The sequence below is a fragment of the Palaemon carinicauda genome, chromosome 6 (assembly GCF_036898095.1).
Source record: "Palaemon carinicauda isolate YSFRI2023 chromosome 6, ASM3689809v2, whole genome shotgun sequence".
Taxonomy (NCBI): Eukaryota; Metazoa; Arthropoda; class Malacostraca; order Decapoda; family Palaemonidae; genus Palaemon; species Palaemon carinicauda.
Genome location: NC_090730.1, coordinates 149,909,216 through 149,926,715, shown reverse-complemented (window position 1 = coordinate 149,926,715; position 17,500 = coordinate 149,909,216). Strand labels below are relative to the sequence as shown.

Below are 17,500 nucleotides of genomic sequence, written 5' to 3'. Positions count from 1 at the left end.
CGTCCTGGCCAGAATGCTCTAGAATAGGTACCACAGGCTCAGGAGATTCACCGTATATGTTGTGGGCCTCGACTACCACTTGATATTCTTGGTATGGAGGCAAGTTTTCGAGGTCAACCTCATTCTGCAATATAAAAAAAGTTAGACCATTAAATAAAATGTTCACCTTGTCCTAAGCCTTCTTTTGAGGGCCTGTTATGTTGATATCTAAGTTTAGATGTTTTTTATGTGGCGTTGCTTAAATAAAAGAATTCATGCAAAACATAGTTTTTTTCTCGAATAAATATATTGTACGTTGGTTTATAACAACCACATTTCGTAATCAATGTCAACCACTTAATATCATAAAGAATATATTTTATCGTGGATCAGGCATTTAATTTTCTTTCACATTGAACCAAATGTAAAGAAAGAATGTAAGATATTGTTTAAAGGTCAATTACATCGCGTTAAGATATTATCCAACGTAATTGTTGGTGTCTAATTGAAAATAAACCTCAATCCAACCAAATTTACTTGATCTCTTTTTATGGGATACGGCCAAGACATGATTTGTAGTACGGAAATTAAACTTCTTTTCCGGTCACACGCTCATATGACCTTGAGTTCCCTTTTCGAAAATGATCATTAACTAGATCAACTAGCAAGTTATCCATACAGAAATGACAAGTTATAGCTTATCCATAAGTATACGAGACGGAACTAAGTTATCTTCTTTATCTCTTGAAATATCGAGCACTTCCCAGCTTCATGTAATTAAACATACAACTATTTCTGTTTCAAGTTTAAAAGCCCAAGCCTTCAGCTAAGTTTGTTCCTTTTCTCGTGATAGGCTGCACTGTACTGGGTTTTAACATATATAATATATAGTTTAAATGGGAAAGACTTTTCCTCTTCTCTTTATTCAGTATTTGGGAAACCACTGAACATATCTACTTTTTTAGTTTAAATGCTGCTCTCTATCTTCTTGTTCCTCTGTATTTGAGTTATTTGTATCTTGCAATTAATGGGTATTTAGAACTAATAACCATGATTGTTGAAAATTGAAATGATCTCTGTTAATCACATCTTTTTGTACATCATTCATCATAAAATTATTCTATTTATTCAACTTTATAGTTTTGTTTCCATGACTTACTTACCTCTTCCCAATCTTCTATTATCATAAACTGCCAACCATCCTCAGTTTTATCATCATCATCATCACCACCTGCCTCTTCATCCCCATCCTCGTCGTCATCTCCTCCATCACCATTTTCATCCTCTGGGGTCTCTTTTTCATCATCTTTTGTGTCATTGCCAAGTGGTCGCCACAGCACCTTGTAGTGGAAGTCTGCACCGTTGTGTTCTTCTTGGTCCATGACCTGCGAGGAAAGAATATTTTCAGCATCGTTTATCTTAAAGGAAATATACACTATACACATTTCTAGTCTTATTTACTTGAAGTAAAAGATACGTTAAAATTTTCTAGTCTTATTTACTTGAAGTAAAAGATACGTTAAAATTTTCTAGTCTTATTTACTTGAAGTAAAAGATACGTTAAAATTTTCTAGTCTTATTTACTTGAAGTAAAAGATACGTTAAAATTTTCAAGTCTTATTTACTTGAAGTCAAAGATACGTTAAAATTTTCTAGTCTTATTTACTTGAAGTAAAATATACGTTAGAATTTTTTTTAGTGTTACTAACCATCAATGAAAGACATTCTGGGAAATTTTTACTATTCACATTAGATAAAAGATATGAAAGAGATATGACTCCAAGTAAGAAATATATATTTTTAAATGTTTCCAGTCTTATACACCTTATATTAAAGATATGCTCTGGATATTATGAAAGTTCCATCACCCTTAAATAAAAAAAAAATACCGAAGATATTCTCAGTTTTATAAACCATAATTTATATTAAGGCACGCTAGAACCAATTAAATATTCTTATATCTTGAATGTATATCTATAAATCTTTCCCTTTTCTGGATCATCGTCTTGAGCTATTGAATTAGTTAATATAAAAGCAGCTAAAACCTTTATATATATATATATATATATATATATATATATATATATATATATATATATATATATATATATATATATATATATATATATATATATATATATATATATAAACAGTCAGCTTGAACATGTTTTTAATCAAATCTAATTTCAGTCCATCCTGTTCATTTCTACCATTTGCACGACAATGGTTTTTAAAGTAAAGATCGATGGAAAAAATATCCAATTTCCCACATTTAGCCCTGGTAATTGCATTAGCTCTTTTAAGTATACCCTTGTCTTAGTCATGCTATATTTGTCTGTTCTTCGTGAATCTAGAACCATTTTAATAGAAGATATAAGACTGGGGTAAATTGGAGATTGAGAGTAAGCTCTGTTTTGACACCTTGGATTTTAACTCTGAATAACGTCATAAGGTCTTTAAAAGTGACACTATTCTAATGCCTTTTGACATGATTCTCCTGTCAGCTTTTCTCCACAGCATATTTAGGGAGAACAATAACAAAATATCACAAGCCTTGACCCCCTTCCACATCTCCTTTCAGTTACTTACATCCCATGAGATGTGCAGAGAGCCGGGAGCATTTGGAACGACCGTCACGTTGTTCGGGTGATGACTTGGAGGTAAACCAGGAGAGGCGCACTCGTAAGTGTCCTCACTTGGATTCGACATGCCGACGCGGTTGAAGGCCAAGAGCCGGAAGGTGTAGTTCATGCCGGGACTCATTTGAACCTGCAGATGGGCAAAGATGAAAAGAGGAAAAGAAAGGTTAGTGAGTGTGGCCAATTTCACGTCTTGATTCTCATGTCGGTGGTGATAATGGTTATACCATTTCCAGGTAGAGATTCACTGTATATACAGATATCCAGGACTTCTTTGATTACATAGAGATATTGTCATTGCATAGAAAGCTAATTGTAGAATATATGTTAAGAAAACAGTGATCTACCCTTGTTATTACGCATACACATGGCACCTATTGTAAAGCAGAGATGAGGGGTTAACTAAATAACTGGTCATATAATGTTTATTCTTTAGCTTAGGGAAAGATAACTTTGCTGGACTATCCAAACACAGAAATACAGGGAGGGAAGGGGCGGGCTCTAACTTCGAATACCTACGAAAAACTGGTATCCAAATTTTACAGTGGGGGAGGGGGCGTTGGTCGGTTAAAATGGGGTCAAATTGCTAAAGCTAATTTAGAAAATATCATCATACTTTATTTTTAAGATAAGCACAAGAGTCTAAATCGGAAAAAAAAATGTTACTGTAATGCAGACATGCTGCCAATGACGTACATATAACCATTATAGTGATACATTTTTTTTATGATTAATAATGTTAATTTGGTTAAGCTTTATAGGTAACAATTACCATAATGTAATTTTATCTACCATAGATTTATGTATAATCAGCAACACCCATAGGAATGCTGATGAAAAGGAATACACGTAGATGCGGTATGATTTCTTAATACAGTTATCATATACTAAACTAATATTCTCAAGATAATTCGTTTTGACTGCGGTAAAGGAAGAGGGAGTCATCGAATTCATTTCCTTCTATTTCAAAATAGTCAAGATAACATATTTTGGGAGAGAAATTACTACTTAGTATATATATATATATATATATATATATATATATATATATATATATATATATATATATATATATATATATATATACATATATATATATATATATATATATATATATATATATATATATATATATATATATATATATATATATATATATATACAGTATGTATATATATATGTATGTATATATATATATATATATATATATATATATGTATATATGTATGTGTGTATATATGTAATATATATATATATATATATATATATATATATATATATATATATATATATATATATATATATTTAGATATTACACTTGAAAATCTACAGAACTTAGGGATATTGCTTTCAATAGTACTTCAACACAACTGGCGAAGACCACAAGAAAAACTGTAGAGGACGTCACCTGTTGACATACTTGGGAGGGGGTTATGGGGCATGACTGGGTGACCACCTACAGAGGAGATTTCCTGCCATAAAACTGTATTACTGTAACCAAAGGAGGTGGAGGAGGAGGAGGTCTGATGACATGGCAAGGGCGCTCTGTACTCGAAACATGGACAAGAAATACCTTTGTATTTTGGGGCAAATACAGGAGACTGTAATAAAAATAATTACACTTCTAATTGTACTAAATCATTAACAACTACAGGAGACTATAATCGATATGATTTTACATCCACTTTTAATTATGATGTTTTTTTTTTGATAAATATATGACTAAATGAGATAATTAGATAAGATAATTTAATATGTATATATTTTTAGATATAAAGTAGGCTGCAACGTACATTAGGACATTTCTAATATATTTTTCTTTGATTTATAATGACATGGTGTTAAATATAAGCTTTAGTTTAATCCTAAGTGTGATAAGTGGCATTAATTAAGTTGTATATCATGTCAATGGAATATTAGAAAGCTTGAAAGAGGCCGTTACCAATATAGAAATGAGAACCATTGGAGAACATAAATAGTATTAATTTATAATGGATACTCAACCATATTACACTTTATTCGCGAAAACTTTCGCTTTTCTATGGGATTGAACCTAACATAACCAGATTTCTGAGTGCTCGAAAGAAAGAGAATTCTACCCTAAGATAATTTTAGCCATGTGGGAAATCAAGGAATGGAAACAGGCTTATTTTGATCAAATGGAGTCGGAATATGTTTAATCTCTGACGATGAAGAGGAATATTTTTTTTTTTTCGGAGAATATGATGGCATGGAATCATTACATACTAACGTTCTGGAAAAGCTCTCCTGTTGGGTATTATTACAATGGATTTTGAAGAATATTTGTGCTTTTAGAGTTGAGAATGGTCGCTAAGTACAGTTATTGAGAAAACGTTTTTCAAACACGCGGCCCGTTCGATTTTCAATTAAAATAAATTATTTTATGGTGAAACACCTTGTTTATGTCTTGTTTTATAAATAAAAAAGAAAACTATTACAGATCGTTGCATTTGCTTTTTCATAAGATCACAATAGCACTTACAAAAACACTATGCACGGAGGACGAAACGAGCATGCCACTAAGCAATTATCAATAAGATGCTACACATAATTTATGACGTAATTAAAAAAAACAAAAAAAAACATTTTCTTATAAAAAAGTGTCTTTCATTATAAAACTGTTATATAAAAGACATTTAAACCAGGCATGTTGATGGTCACTAAAGCTCTTTAACACTCAACAAAGCTCTTTCAGGAAACGATTACATACTGTAAATAAAATAGGAAAAAAAATGAGGTAGCCCAAAGGCTGCGTGCAGCTGATGTACAAAAAGGCAACTACTCTTGGAAGCTGAGGTTTATTGACCACAAAAGAAGACGAGAAAGAAGTCAAAGGATTTCAGAATGAGTTTGTGCCTGTATGCCTATAATCATTTATATATGCTGTGATTCATGAGAAGCCATTATATGTCCTAACTAAGATTTAGAAAGAAGAGGAAGATTGGTAAAGGAGTAAACACGAGAGAGAATGGCAGATATTATCTGAATATATACTGTATATACCTACAGAGAGAGGAGAGAGATACTCACAAGAGCCATGGTGCGGAAGCGAGACTACCGATGATGAGCCAGGGGTAGAGGAGAGGTCAAAAGGAGGATTAGAAGAGGGGAAAAAGAAAATAATAGTTAGTTCAATGTTTTGCCGCCAGGGATTTGTTTACATCGGGATATGCAGAGTCCAGGAATTAAGGGTGGTTGGCAAGGAGTATGGGGGAGATTTTTTTTCTTCATAACTGGCTCTACATAATGTGCTGAGTTTTGTTTTTACATGTTAAACTATATTTTATGACAGTTTTTTTTAGTCAGTTATTAATTAAATCAAGCAATTGAAGAAAAACATCTACTACTTCGGGGTCAAAATTTAAATTTTAGATAAGGGATACAATTAGTAACACGAACATTGACTGGCACTCTTGATTTAACCTTCTCCATAACTGACTAAAAATTAGGAATAAAGAACTAATTTTTTTTATGTTTTATGTGTCTACAGAATATAAAAGGACACAGTTTACCTCAGGGAAATGTCAAAATCAATCTGAGAGGATCAGGAACTAATCATATACATCTACAGTCTCATTAGAAAAACCGTACTCTTTAAATGTATTCTAGAACTAGTTTGCTAAACTATAGCCAAGCTTTTATTTATCTTTACGATTCTATACTAACAACATCTATGAGAAAAAAAGCTCACTTTAAATAGTTCCTAATTTTTGAAAAAGGGAAAAAGAGCTTGTATGAATTATCATATAACTACATAAAAATTGAAGTATGGTTTACAGCATTGTCTGTATAATATATATATATATATATATATATATATATATATATATATATATATATATATATATATATATATATATAAATATATTTATATATATATATATATATATATATATATATATATATATATATATATATATATATATATATATATATATATATATATATATATATATATATATATATATATATATATATATATATATATATATATATATATATAATTTAATTGTATTAGATATGTACCTTTAATGGTTATGTGATGCAAGTTGTGTTCTGTAAATTTCTTTGTATGGATGTTTAAATTTCATGTTTAAATGCATTCAAGGCTTTACGTATACTAATAACAGTACTTTTAAAAAAACATAAAAAAAAATTCTATGCATCATAAAAAAAGCTCTGTACTGAGATACGTCAAACCCGCAAACACTTTCCTGAAAAATCAAACAAAGAAAATTCAAGATGAATTTCGATAAAAGACAACATGCCACAGGTTCTCAAAATACGTTGCATGAAGCAAAGAAAAAAATATCTAATCTTCGACACATCAGCACGAGTCCTCCATCATGCTCCAAGCTTTCAATTATGAGGAAAAAATAATACAATTAGGCAAACATTGTGTTTTTTAGATTCGTATAAACACAGACAAGAAATCAAGAAAGATAAAACAGCATTATGTATGTTTGTGAAACAAAACTTATTTTGAGAGTTAGGTGCAAATTAAGTAAACATCAAGTAAGACATCTATATAATTATTGGAAATAATCATTATCTGAAACAATTGAACATTACTACACATGATAACTCTCAAAAGATTTTTTTTTAGCATTGAAATAGAACTGCAAATCCAGAAATATTATCTGATAATATATCATTGTCCCTTTAGGTATATATTTCAGTTGATGCTCAATGAAACTGTAACATATGAAAGAAAACACAAAATAGAAACAACAACACGATACAAGCTTAACACTGATCATTCCAAAATCCAGATCTGGAAAATGAAAGCAAAATTTCTTACGGAGAGAAAGAGCGGCAGCGTTTGAAAGCAATTGGTCGCCTGAGAGAATGAGATATACCCTTCTATATAGGGGATTGGGGTGGGTTGTGGGATGAAGGGGTTTCAGTATCTTTCTTATCGGCTTCCATAGGATGCAAGATGAAATATAAACATTAGTAGGTATCATGTATTCTCATTTTTTTCTGAGCATTTCTCATAACCGAAAATTTCAGTCGTTAGCAAATACCATTCGTTTACCCTAGCAATGCGTAAGGGATGTCTAACGAGTGTTATGCCACTATTAGACCAATAGTTTGCAAAAAAGTAAATGAGCAAAGTCGCTGAGAAACGCGGTTTCATTTTCCTACAAAGAATTCTCAAATTTGTTTAAGTTTCGCAATAATACACCCTCTTTCAACGCAATGTTGCTTATGTACCAATGGGAAAAGAGCATTACTGAAAAGATTTAGCATTGTAGTATGTAGTTTAAGTCAAGAAAATATGTCTTCGTTAGTTTAAAGTCACATAACCAACAGAGGGCAAAACAAACTTGAAATATTTCTCACCGTGTAGCGGTCCTTTGGAATTTAGCCGTTAAATCTTTGGCTCCGATGAAGTAAACTTTACACCATAATGATCTCTAATGTATCTCAAAAAGTGAATCATATGCTAATTAACTCTAGACTTCTGAGTACTGTCGTACCACCCATTTCTGCTTACATGACCAGTGCTGTCAAAAAGGAATAGGCTCTTGGTGTGATATGTGTCTCTGGGAAATAAGAAATGTCTTGGTAGATGAGGTTCCTGTGCACCTAAGTACGTTGATTCTTAGGTCACTGCGTGGGAGTGATGGAAGGAGGCTATATATATTTATTTATTTTTTGATAATAAGGACCCTAGAAGAGATAGTATGTCCGAGTCCAGCAAAATAGGGGGGATGATGTCCTAGTTGTTACGAAACCCAATTATGTTTCTGGAATGACGAGCTGCTTATCCTAGGTACATAATTCTAATTAATTTGGTATTACGAACAGAAAATATAAATTATACGATTATCTCAAATTTACCGAAAAACGGGCTTTCGCGTGGGACTTGGGAATCCGGAGGATATAGTTGACTTCCTGGAAATACTTCCGTTTAAAGGAATATGATTATAACAGATAAGACAAAGGTAGTTAACGTGTTAAGATACATGAAGAACAGATTTCACAAGTCAATAAGATAAGATGGTAAAAGTTTATTTAAGTTAAGGGAATTAAAACTGCTATCAAGTAAAAGTTTGCGTTGGAAAAACCGGTGAACATTAATTTCACTTATAAACTTTAAAGGTAAATTAGATTAATTCATTATCTAAGATTATCAATAGAGGTAAGGGACTTTTCAATATCGAAAAAATAACAACTAACAGCTTAGTTAAGACGAAAGGTTAGATGAGGGATGGCTCTGATAGGAAAGTAAATTAGCTGGCAGTAATATTGAAAGGGATAAATCCCCCAGCCATCTCTCTGAACAATAGAATTGGTATCCAGTAGAGAATGGCAAAGTCTCAGAATACAAAAGCAAGATTAGGAAACATGGCGGTAAACAGAAGACATAGCATCGGTAGATTCTATACATTTCAGTAACACCAAATAATCAACTTCTAAGTAAGCATTAAGCATTTTCGTACCCTTCCTATAGTCGCCGCAAAGATTCCGGGCAAAATAAGCCTCACCCCCTGATGACGTCATAGCCAATCACGTTGTCTCCCATGTTAGCAGCGGTCACAGTACAACCCCTTACAAATTTCAAACTATACTAACTTATAACGCGGGAGATAACATGATTGGCTATGACGTCATCAGGGGGTGGGGCTTATTTTGCCCGGAATTTCTGCAGCGACTATAGTATAGTATAAGTGATGAAATGAGTATCATTTAGCAGAGAGAATGATATATATTTTCATTTAAATAGCTCGTACACAACATTTTTGGTCAATTATATCTTAAATGGAATACTTATAAGTAGGCATATTAAACTGGTATATTAATAAGAGAAACCACAAGGGAAATTTGAATTTTTTTTACACCATCAATTATGATAAAAGACATTAACTATCCCTAGGTAATCACATTCATATGTATTTCTAGTGGTATAACTGAATGTATCAAGATCATGTTAAATAAGAAAATCCATGAAGGAATTAAATACGAATCACATTATTTTTTCGCATGTACAAAAATAACTTTTACCGAAAAGAAGAAAGAGAGGCTGGCTTTTGACATAAAGAAATAAAACCATCACAGTTTTGGAAGACAAGTAGTAGTAGCATATGCGATTGACCATGCTGAAGCCAGCATGAAAACGATGAAGGCAGAGTAGATTCGAAACTCATGGAAGCCAGAGCATTGTCAGCTGATTCTGAAGCCAGCATAAGGAGTCAGAAGAGGATAAGCCAGCATAAGGAATAAGTTGTGAGTCATGTCAGCAAATATAATTAATCACTGTGAGGGAAAATGCAAAGGCCATTCACTTCGTTTCATTCAGATTATAAAACCCTTTTAGGTATAGATAATATGAACCTAGAAGCTATAAGTGACGGCATTAGAAGACTTTCGAAAGATGTCCGGGATCTACTCACAGAATAGGTCATCTCGCTGGATGGAATTTGGTTCTCTGCGTCCTTCCAGTCATCTGGATGGAATTGGGTGATGTATTGGATGACGTATCCCTGGAGGGGAGCGTTGTTGTCGCCCATGGACGCCCATTCCAAGAAGGCTGCTTGGTCTTCGCACTTCACTGTTTTCAGTTTAGGTGGATTGGGCACGTCTGTCGAATCAAGGGATATTTTTAGAAAAAGGTCTCGGCTATGATTTTGCAGGGTGATTTTTTTTGCCTGTTAGATGATAATGTCATCCTATTCTAAGACTGGCTGTTTAACTATTGTTTATCCTGATGCATTTCAAGTCTATTCACCAAAACAGTAGTGGGAAGTTACTCGGTGGCCGTTATAATGTAAGATGAGTTGTTTTTTGGCTTTTCATTTTGTAAAATTAACAATAGCTTCCATTGTCTAAGTCTCTAAGACGTACCCCTGAAACCTAAAACTTAGCTAACGTATCACCAATGTCCTGCCGTTTCTCGTTCATATATCTAATGTATATATTGATTATTTATTAATTATGAATTTTCTTCAAATACATAAAAAAATTGCCAAGACGAAAGTTCACAGTTATTAGTCTTCAAACAAAAAGATTCGTTCTTAGATTACAATGAAATTGAATTTTAATATCTGGATTAATCTACTTGTCTGAACCATGGAATACACTTTATTATTACAAATGAGAATTGCTTGCGAGAAAATGATCAAATTGCTACCATGGTAAGACTGATAAACTGTACCGTATTATCTATAATCTGCAGAGGTCTGTTCTCTTATCTTTCGTAAACAAACCTTCCTTTCATCTTTGCATCTATAATCTGCAAAAGTTTTCCCCCTCATTGTAACTGAACAGACTTTCTGTATATATTTGTAACTTTAATCTCTAGATGCATTTCTTTTTATTCTCCCTTTAAAAAATTTGCTTCTATGAATATATAGGAAACAATCCTTTTGCATTATCATTCCTGAACACCCCTTCAGTATGTTTGAAAATATAGTCAGTATTTACACCCGTTCTTTCATAAACAGACCTCCATTAAATATCTCAAGAACTATAGTTTTCGAAATTTTATGACCTAATGATAACTGGACAAACCTTCTACATTAAGTATGAGGTCATGAGAAGCTGTGTCTAAATCGGTCTTGACGCGACACGTGTAAACACCAGAGTCCTCTCCGTGCACTTGCATGATTTCCAGGACCCAAGTGGTTTCCTCACGATCGTCGTCCTCTTCCTCATCGTCGTCATCATCGTCACCACTTTTTTCTGGAGTAGAATAAAAGGGAAATTTAAGGTAATGTATAGATAACTAAATTTATAAGAAAATAAGCCATTATTCCTCAACTTAAATGACTCGCCAAAGATGATACAGTTTTTCCTAAGGTGCGTTTGAATGATCCTACTTAACATGGAATAGATAAAATTCTTAGAAACTCAAGACATATTCTGATAACCTACGCGACTTTGGGTACATATTTGAAATCGTGGAGCGTCCTCAAATATCGTTAATTCACAAGACTGAAATAGATCTGAAATAAATTATCTATTAAACACTAACTTCTAGGTTGTTTTTTTTTTATTCTCGTTATTAGTTCCTTAGACCTATTTGATAATTATTCCGCATCTTACCCTTTAAAACCTGCTTCAAATTCATAGTCTTACATATTATATTTCTAATATTACTTTTCCTCAATATTGGTAACAAATTTTTATCTAATGCATTCCTCTATACGCATCAAGAATAGTTCAAGCTTCTCTTTGATTTTTCCTGTTAGTGTATATGATTTTTATGCAACCAATAAACGAAAAATAACGATTTCTTTACATTTTCTTCTTGAAACTTCTCAACTTACTTGAGTGTCAACCACAAACGTCTTCCTTCTTAAAGATATTTAATAATTCAAAGGATAGTTTTTTTCCAAAGTACTGCAATTGACTTTAGAAAGAGGACTGTATATCAATCTGTCATCATAATCTGCCATTCTGTCAAAAATGCCATCCCCCATAAATATATTGAAAACGTGATGAATGATGTGGAAAAGATTCTAAGTGTTATACTTCATTACTATTTAGGTAAAATTATCTTCAGTATCTTCATTGGTGGTCTTATTAATCTGTGCAGCAGTTTTGCTTGGCATGTTCTACCTTTCTCACATCCATCAAGCACTGGGTGACACATCCGGCGTTTTAATTTTTCTCTTTTCTTTCAATGCTCTTCTCATGCAACCTCAACCTTCACCAACCCTGCAACCAGTCCTGCTAAAACTCCTCACGATCTCAGATTATACACGTGTTCATTCATTCTATTTTCACACCTGTTTTCTCTTTTCCTCTCGTATTTTATCGCTAAAGATATGGATAAGTACTGGGTGTGTTCCCGAGTAGCTAAAGAATTTCCTAGAAAAATCTCTCTTAGTTACTGTTTATCATACCTCTAGTTATGTCCTGTTCTTTAGAGGTTTCTTCCTTTGTAATCATCAAAACCAGCTTTAGAAATCCTTACTCTTTTTACTGATAAAGCTGCCAATTTCCCACTTCATAATTCTCCTCTGTAAGTCTAACAAGCCTTTTTCTTCTTCAGTCATGAGCTCTCATCATGTTAGGATTTTATGCTTTTACATAGCATGCATTCGTTTTGCTTAGGAGGTCCTTTTATTAGTTTTGAAAATCTGATGCTCTCATCTCTCATCATTACAGTGGTACCTCGGCTTACGAGTAACTTTGAATGCGAGAAAATCAGGATAGGGGCATACAAATTAGAATTGGATTACAAGCATAGCATCGGTCTACAAATAAAAATTTAGCTCAATTAAGAGAATTTTTCTGTGGAGAAGTATTAACGAGACTAGCACATGATGCACAGAAAGATGTTACTCAATTCCCTACGCCACCCACGCCGTGTTCACACCCTGATAACGTGATTTTTACACCATTTTTTGTTTCAAATTACCTCACATCTCCCTCCTCTTGCTCAGATCTTAACCTTTTCACTCTCCGAGCATCACTCATAGCAGCATCATTTACAGTAGATTGTGAGCGTCCTTGGAACTGTTTTTATAGAGTTGTGACAGCGTGTTCTGTGCCAAATTGGGATTGCTATTGTTCATCGTCAAGCTAACAGTACAGTATCGAGAGGACTCCCAAGAGGGTTAGAAAAGACAGTAAGAAGAGGGAGAAAATTACCGTAGAAGTGCAAAAGTTATCTGGACCAGTGAAAAGTAGTTAGCAGGAGATACGATTACCGAATTCTTTATTTGTAAAAAAATGAGCTAGCTATGTTAGCAGAAAAAAAGAAACATTCAAGACGAACCGAGGCTTTGAAAATTTTAAGAGAAAAACTGCCATGCATAGTGTTGTGCGACACTGTGAGGCTATGAGCTCCAATGACAAGGCAGAAGACGCATGTGTTTCAGAATTTAAAAGGTTTATGGATTCTAAAAGTCTTCAGTGTTGCAGAAAGTATTCAATTGCAACTAGTCCAGTCTTTTTTGGAAGAAGATGCCCAGAAGCACCTTCATTACAGCAGGGGTACAGGCAATTCGTGGTCACAAGCCCATGAAAGACTTGTCATTCTGCGATTCTGTGCTGATGCTAGCAGGGGTTGGTAAATCAAACCTCTCCTGGTGTACCACTTGAAGATTGCACGAGTTGTAAGAAGTAAAAGGTACAGAAGAAGCAATTGAACGATATGCAGAGGTCAAACAACAAGGCTTGGGTGGCTTGCATTTTGTCTGTAGAATGGGTCAATGGGGTTTCTATTCTTGAGGTCAAAAAGTACCTTATGGAGACGAACCTTCCACTCCAAGCTTTTTTTACTAATGGGCAATGCTCCTGCCTATCTTCCAGCCATTGAAGATGACCTAATGGAGAACTTGAAATTCAATAGAATCAAGTTACCACCACCCAGCACCACTCCAATGGATCAGCAGGTAATATCAAGAAGCTGTACACAAAAGCAATGTTCCAGCAATGCCTCGATGTCACTAAAGGGACCAATATCACTATCTGAGAGTTTCCACATTTCTGCATGTCAGGTGCCTCAAAATGATTGGCAAAGCCTGGGAAGGAGTCACCAACAAAATCCTCATTTCTGTCTTTAGGAAACTGTGACCTGAATGCTTTGCTTAACATTATTTTGAGGTATTCGAACCGATCCAGGAGGCAGTGACAATGAAATTGTGTCCTTGGAAAAGATAATGGAGTTAGAGGTGGACAATGATGACATCAATGAGCTTTTTGAGAAACAGTCAACAACTGACAACCGAAGAGCTGATGGACTTGCATAACGAGCGACGATAAATTGCGGATGAGATTTAATGTGAAGAGGAGGTACAGAGCGACAAACATCTCGTTTCAAGTGAAATTAGGGATATGTTAAAAATGTGGCAAATCCTGAAAAATTTTCTAGAAACACCTCACCCAGATAAGGCATCGGTAAGGCGAACAACAAATCTATTTACCGTCAATGTACAGAGTGACAAACCTATCGTTTCAAGTGAAATTAGGATGTTAAAAATGTGGCAAATCCTGCAAAATTTTGTAGAAACACCTCACCCAGATAAGGCATCGGAAAGGCAAACAACGCAGTCATCTCTAGACAGGTTCTTTGGGAAAGTTGTCCAGAAAGCGTAAACTAAGTGATTCATTTAGTTATAGAGAACGTTGATCATGAGTGAGAACGCCAGATATTTTACCTAAGGGAGATTCTCTCTCCAGACAGTAACCCCATTCTCCTCCTTTTCCTCTCTCATCTCCCTTACACCAGCCAAGACTATCCTCAAAGGTAAAGTGCGAGTTAATTGGTCAATATTTCTATTTTTTTTATTGTGAATTATAATTAATATTCATTTATAACGTTAGGTGTAATAAATTGTTCAATAATTCCCGTTACAAACTTGTAGAAATTAGTATATATGTATTTATGTACTAATTTCTTTTATATCTTATGGGAAAATTTGTTTTAGTTTGCGAGTGTGCTCCCTGAAGGTATTAAACTCATAAACTGAGGTACCACTGTATAACGCAAGTGACATATTTTTGTGATTTTTGACCTAACGTTGCCAACATTGAATCTATCAAAAATCCCCAAATTTTCATATCTCACTTCGTTTAGGTCGGCTAAATAGCAGACATTTATCCCACCAGAATTAAATGAATTATATTCATCGATTGCCGGACTAACATACAAATTCATATGTGACTCTTGAGACGAATGCATTTACGAGAGACATGAACGGTAGCAAGAAATTTCCTGTGATATGATAAGGATCAGGGAAGAACTTTGGCAATGTTTATCCTCTGCTAGTTATGGTTATTAGATGCGCTAGATTGTGAAACCTCTCTTGGAATAAGTGTTAAAATCTGCCGGAGTAATCTGCTATCATATATGAAGAAATTGTATCTCCATACCCCTTTTTCCCAGATGGTAGTTATCACCATCCAAGTCGATCTCATCTTCATCATGAAGCCAAGTGATTTCGGGTTCAAGAGCTTCATCGTACTTCACTTCACAGTCCAGACTGACATGATCTCCGGCTTCAACACGCTCGTGGATGACGCTTACTTCAACGCTAGTGTGACCTGTGGGAGGCAAAGATTTTAGGATATTGACACTTGAATTTACATAGAGAAAGAATTCTGATCAAGATTATTTACCAGTGATAAAGAAGTCAGTTATATTTGATTAATGCACCAATAGACTGTTTATTAAAGATGCATTTCTTCGTACGCAACTGGTAATTGAAAATAAGACAAATCTTATTGTAATTTTTGAAATCTCGGTGGAGACAACTAAAAAAAATGAATAGCAGACTTGAAGCCAAATGAAAATGTTGATGTTAATAGTATGAAATATATGCAAATAGTTACATGAAAATCTAAATGGTCACTTACTGCGAATCGCAACTTCAGCGTCACCCTCAATAGAACCAAACTTGTTTATGGCTTTGCAGATGTAACGACCGTCGGAGTGTTCATCCACAGACCTAAAATGTTAGAAATTTGATTGAAGGTTCCGGGAAATTAATCATTGTATACAGTCATACATACATATACAGTAGTTACACACACCTGTATAAATCTTCCCTATAGCCTATAATGAAGAACAAGTGTCTGGATATATATATATATATTTATATATATATATATATATATATATATATATATATATATATATAAATATATATATATATATATATATATATATATATTTATATATATATAATGTGTGTGTATATATATATATATATATATATATATATATATATATATATATATATATATATATTATGTAATATAATATTTCCTTCCTGTCGCAGAGCAGCATTGCCAGGCGTATAACTACTCGGTCTCTCGTCTCTCAGGTATGGGGAGGAAGTATTCATACCCTGTTAAGAGGGGGTACCCCGACAGGACAGAGGGGGTGGCGAGGAGGGTTGATTCTGTGTGAGGGTGTGTGTGTGCACATTTATCTAGAATATTTAGCCGTTATTTTTGACGGGTCAAGTACACTAGCGTATGTATATATATATATATATATATATATATATATATATATATATATATATATATATATATATATATATATAGTTTTAACTCGATATTGAATGCAAATAGACAGACGAAATCAACGCGAGCGATAATCTATGAAAGAGATTGAATTGCTTTTAAATAATTCAGCTTTGTTGAAATACGAAAAAAAAAAATATGTTTTAAAATCGTTTTTTGTTGAATTTTTATGTTTAGTGAAGCTAATATGCAACCGTAGTTGAAAAAGAAAGCTAAAAGTAAACGAACCCTAACTGAGAAATCAGCCCTGTAGAAATGTAAAAGTAAGGAATGAACTACAACAGAATTAGAAAAACTAAATTTAATAAGATTGTGAAATGTGTAACGGATAATGTATGAAGCCAGACCTAAATTCACTTGCTCAAAAAAAAAAAGATAGAAAAATCAGCCCTGTGGAAATGTGAAAGTAAGGAATGAACTACAACAGAATTAGAAAAACTAAAATGAATAAGATTGTGAAATGTATAACGGATAATGTATGAAGCCAGACCTAAATTCACTTGCTCAAAAAAAAAAAAAAAAAAAAACAGCTCCAAGTTTGTGGTTCTGAAGTTCCTCCTATTCAACCATGCGATTGAAAAATTTCTTACACAAATTGGTCACAATTGGATGACAACTTTTTTAATACTATGTAGCACTTAGTCTCACAAAAGAGAGGGTTTAGGTTGTTAGAATTAACTGTATATTTAGGTCTACGAGGTGAATGTTGTAGTCTGTGAAAATCTTGATGCAATGGATAGTCAGAGTATTGAAGAAATTAATAAAATGTACAATGAGTTCATTCAACTAAGGTACTCGAGATGATTATCAACATCATGGATTAGGAATTTAATATTCTTTATGCTTTTAATCAGCAATTCAAAATAAGATAG

The 17,500-nt window shown here is 33.5% G+C and overlaps 1 protein-coding gene across 13 annotated transcripts in view; it reads right to left on the bottom strand.

Annotated features, from left to right (window-relative positions):
• Nucleotides 1-17,500, bottom strand: part of LOC137642719 (uncharacterized) — a 546,468-nt gene that overhangs the window by 82,140 nt on the left and 446,828 nt on the right. For all 13 annotated transcript variants that reach the window (XM_068375541.1, XM_068375545.1, XM_068375540.1 and 10 more), the window contains 7 exons: nt 15,954-16,045; nt 15,471-15,641; nt 11,157-11,327; nt 10,040-10,227; nt 2,569-2,748; nt 1,143-1,364; nt 1-124 (listed from right to left, as the gene is read on the bottom strand). In XM_068375541.1, the coding sequence (XP_068231642.1) occupies nt 1-124; nt 1,143-1,364; nt 2,569-2,748; nt 10,040-10,227; nt 11,157-11,327; nt 15,471-15,641; nt 15,954-16,045 (1,148 nt within the window). The remainder of the gene's footprint in view (nt 125-1,142; nt 1,365-2,568; nt 2,749-10,039; nt 10,228-11,156; nt 11,328-15,470; nt 15,642-15,953; nt 16,046-17,500) is intronic.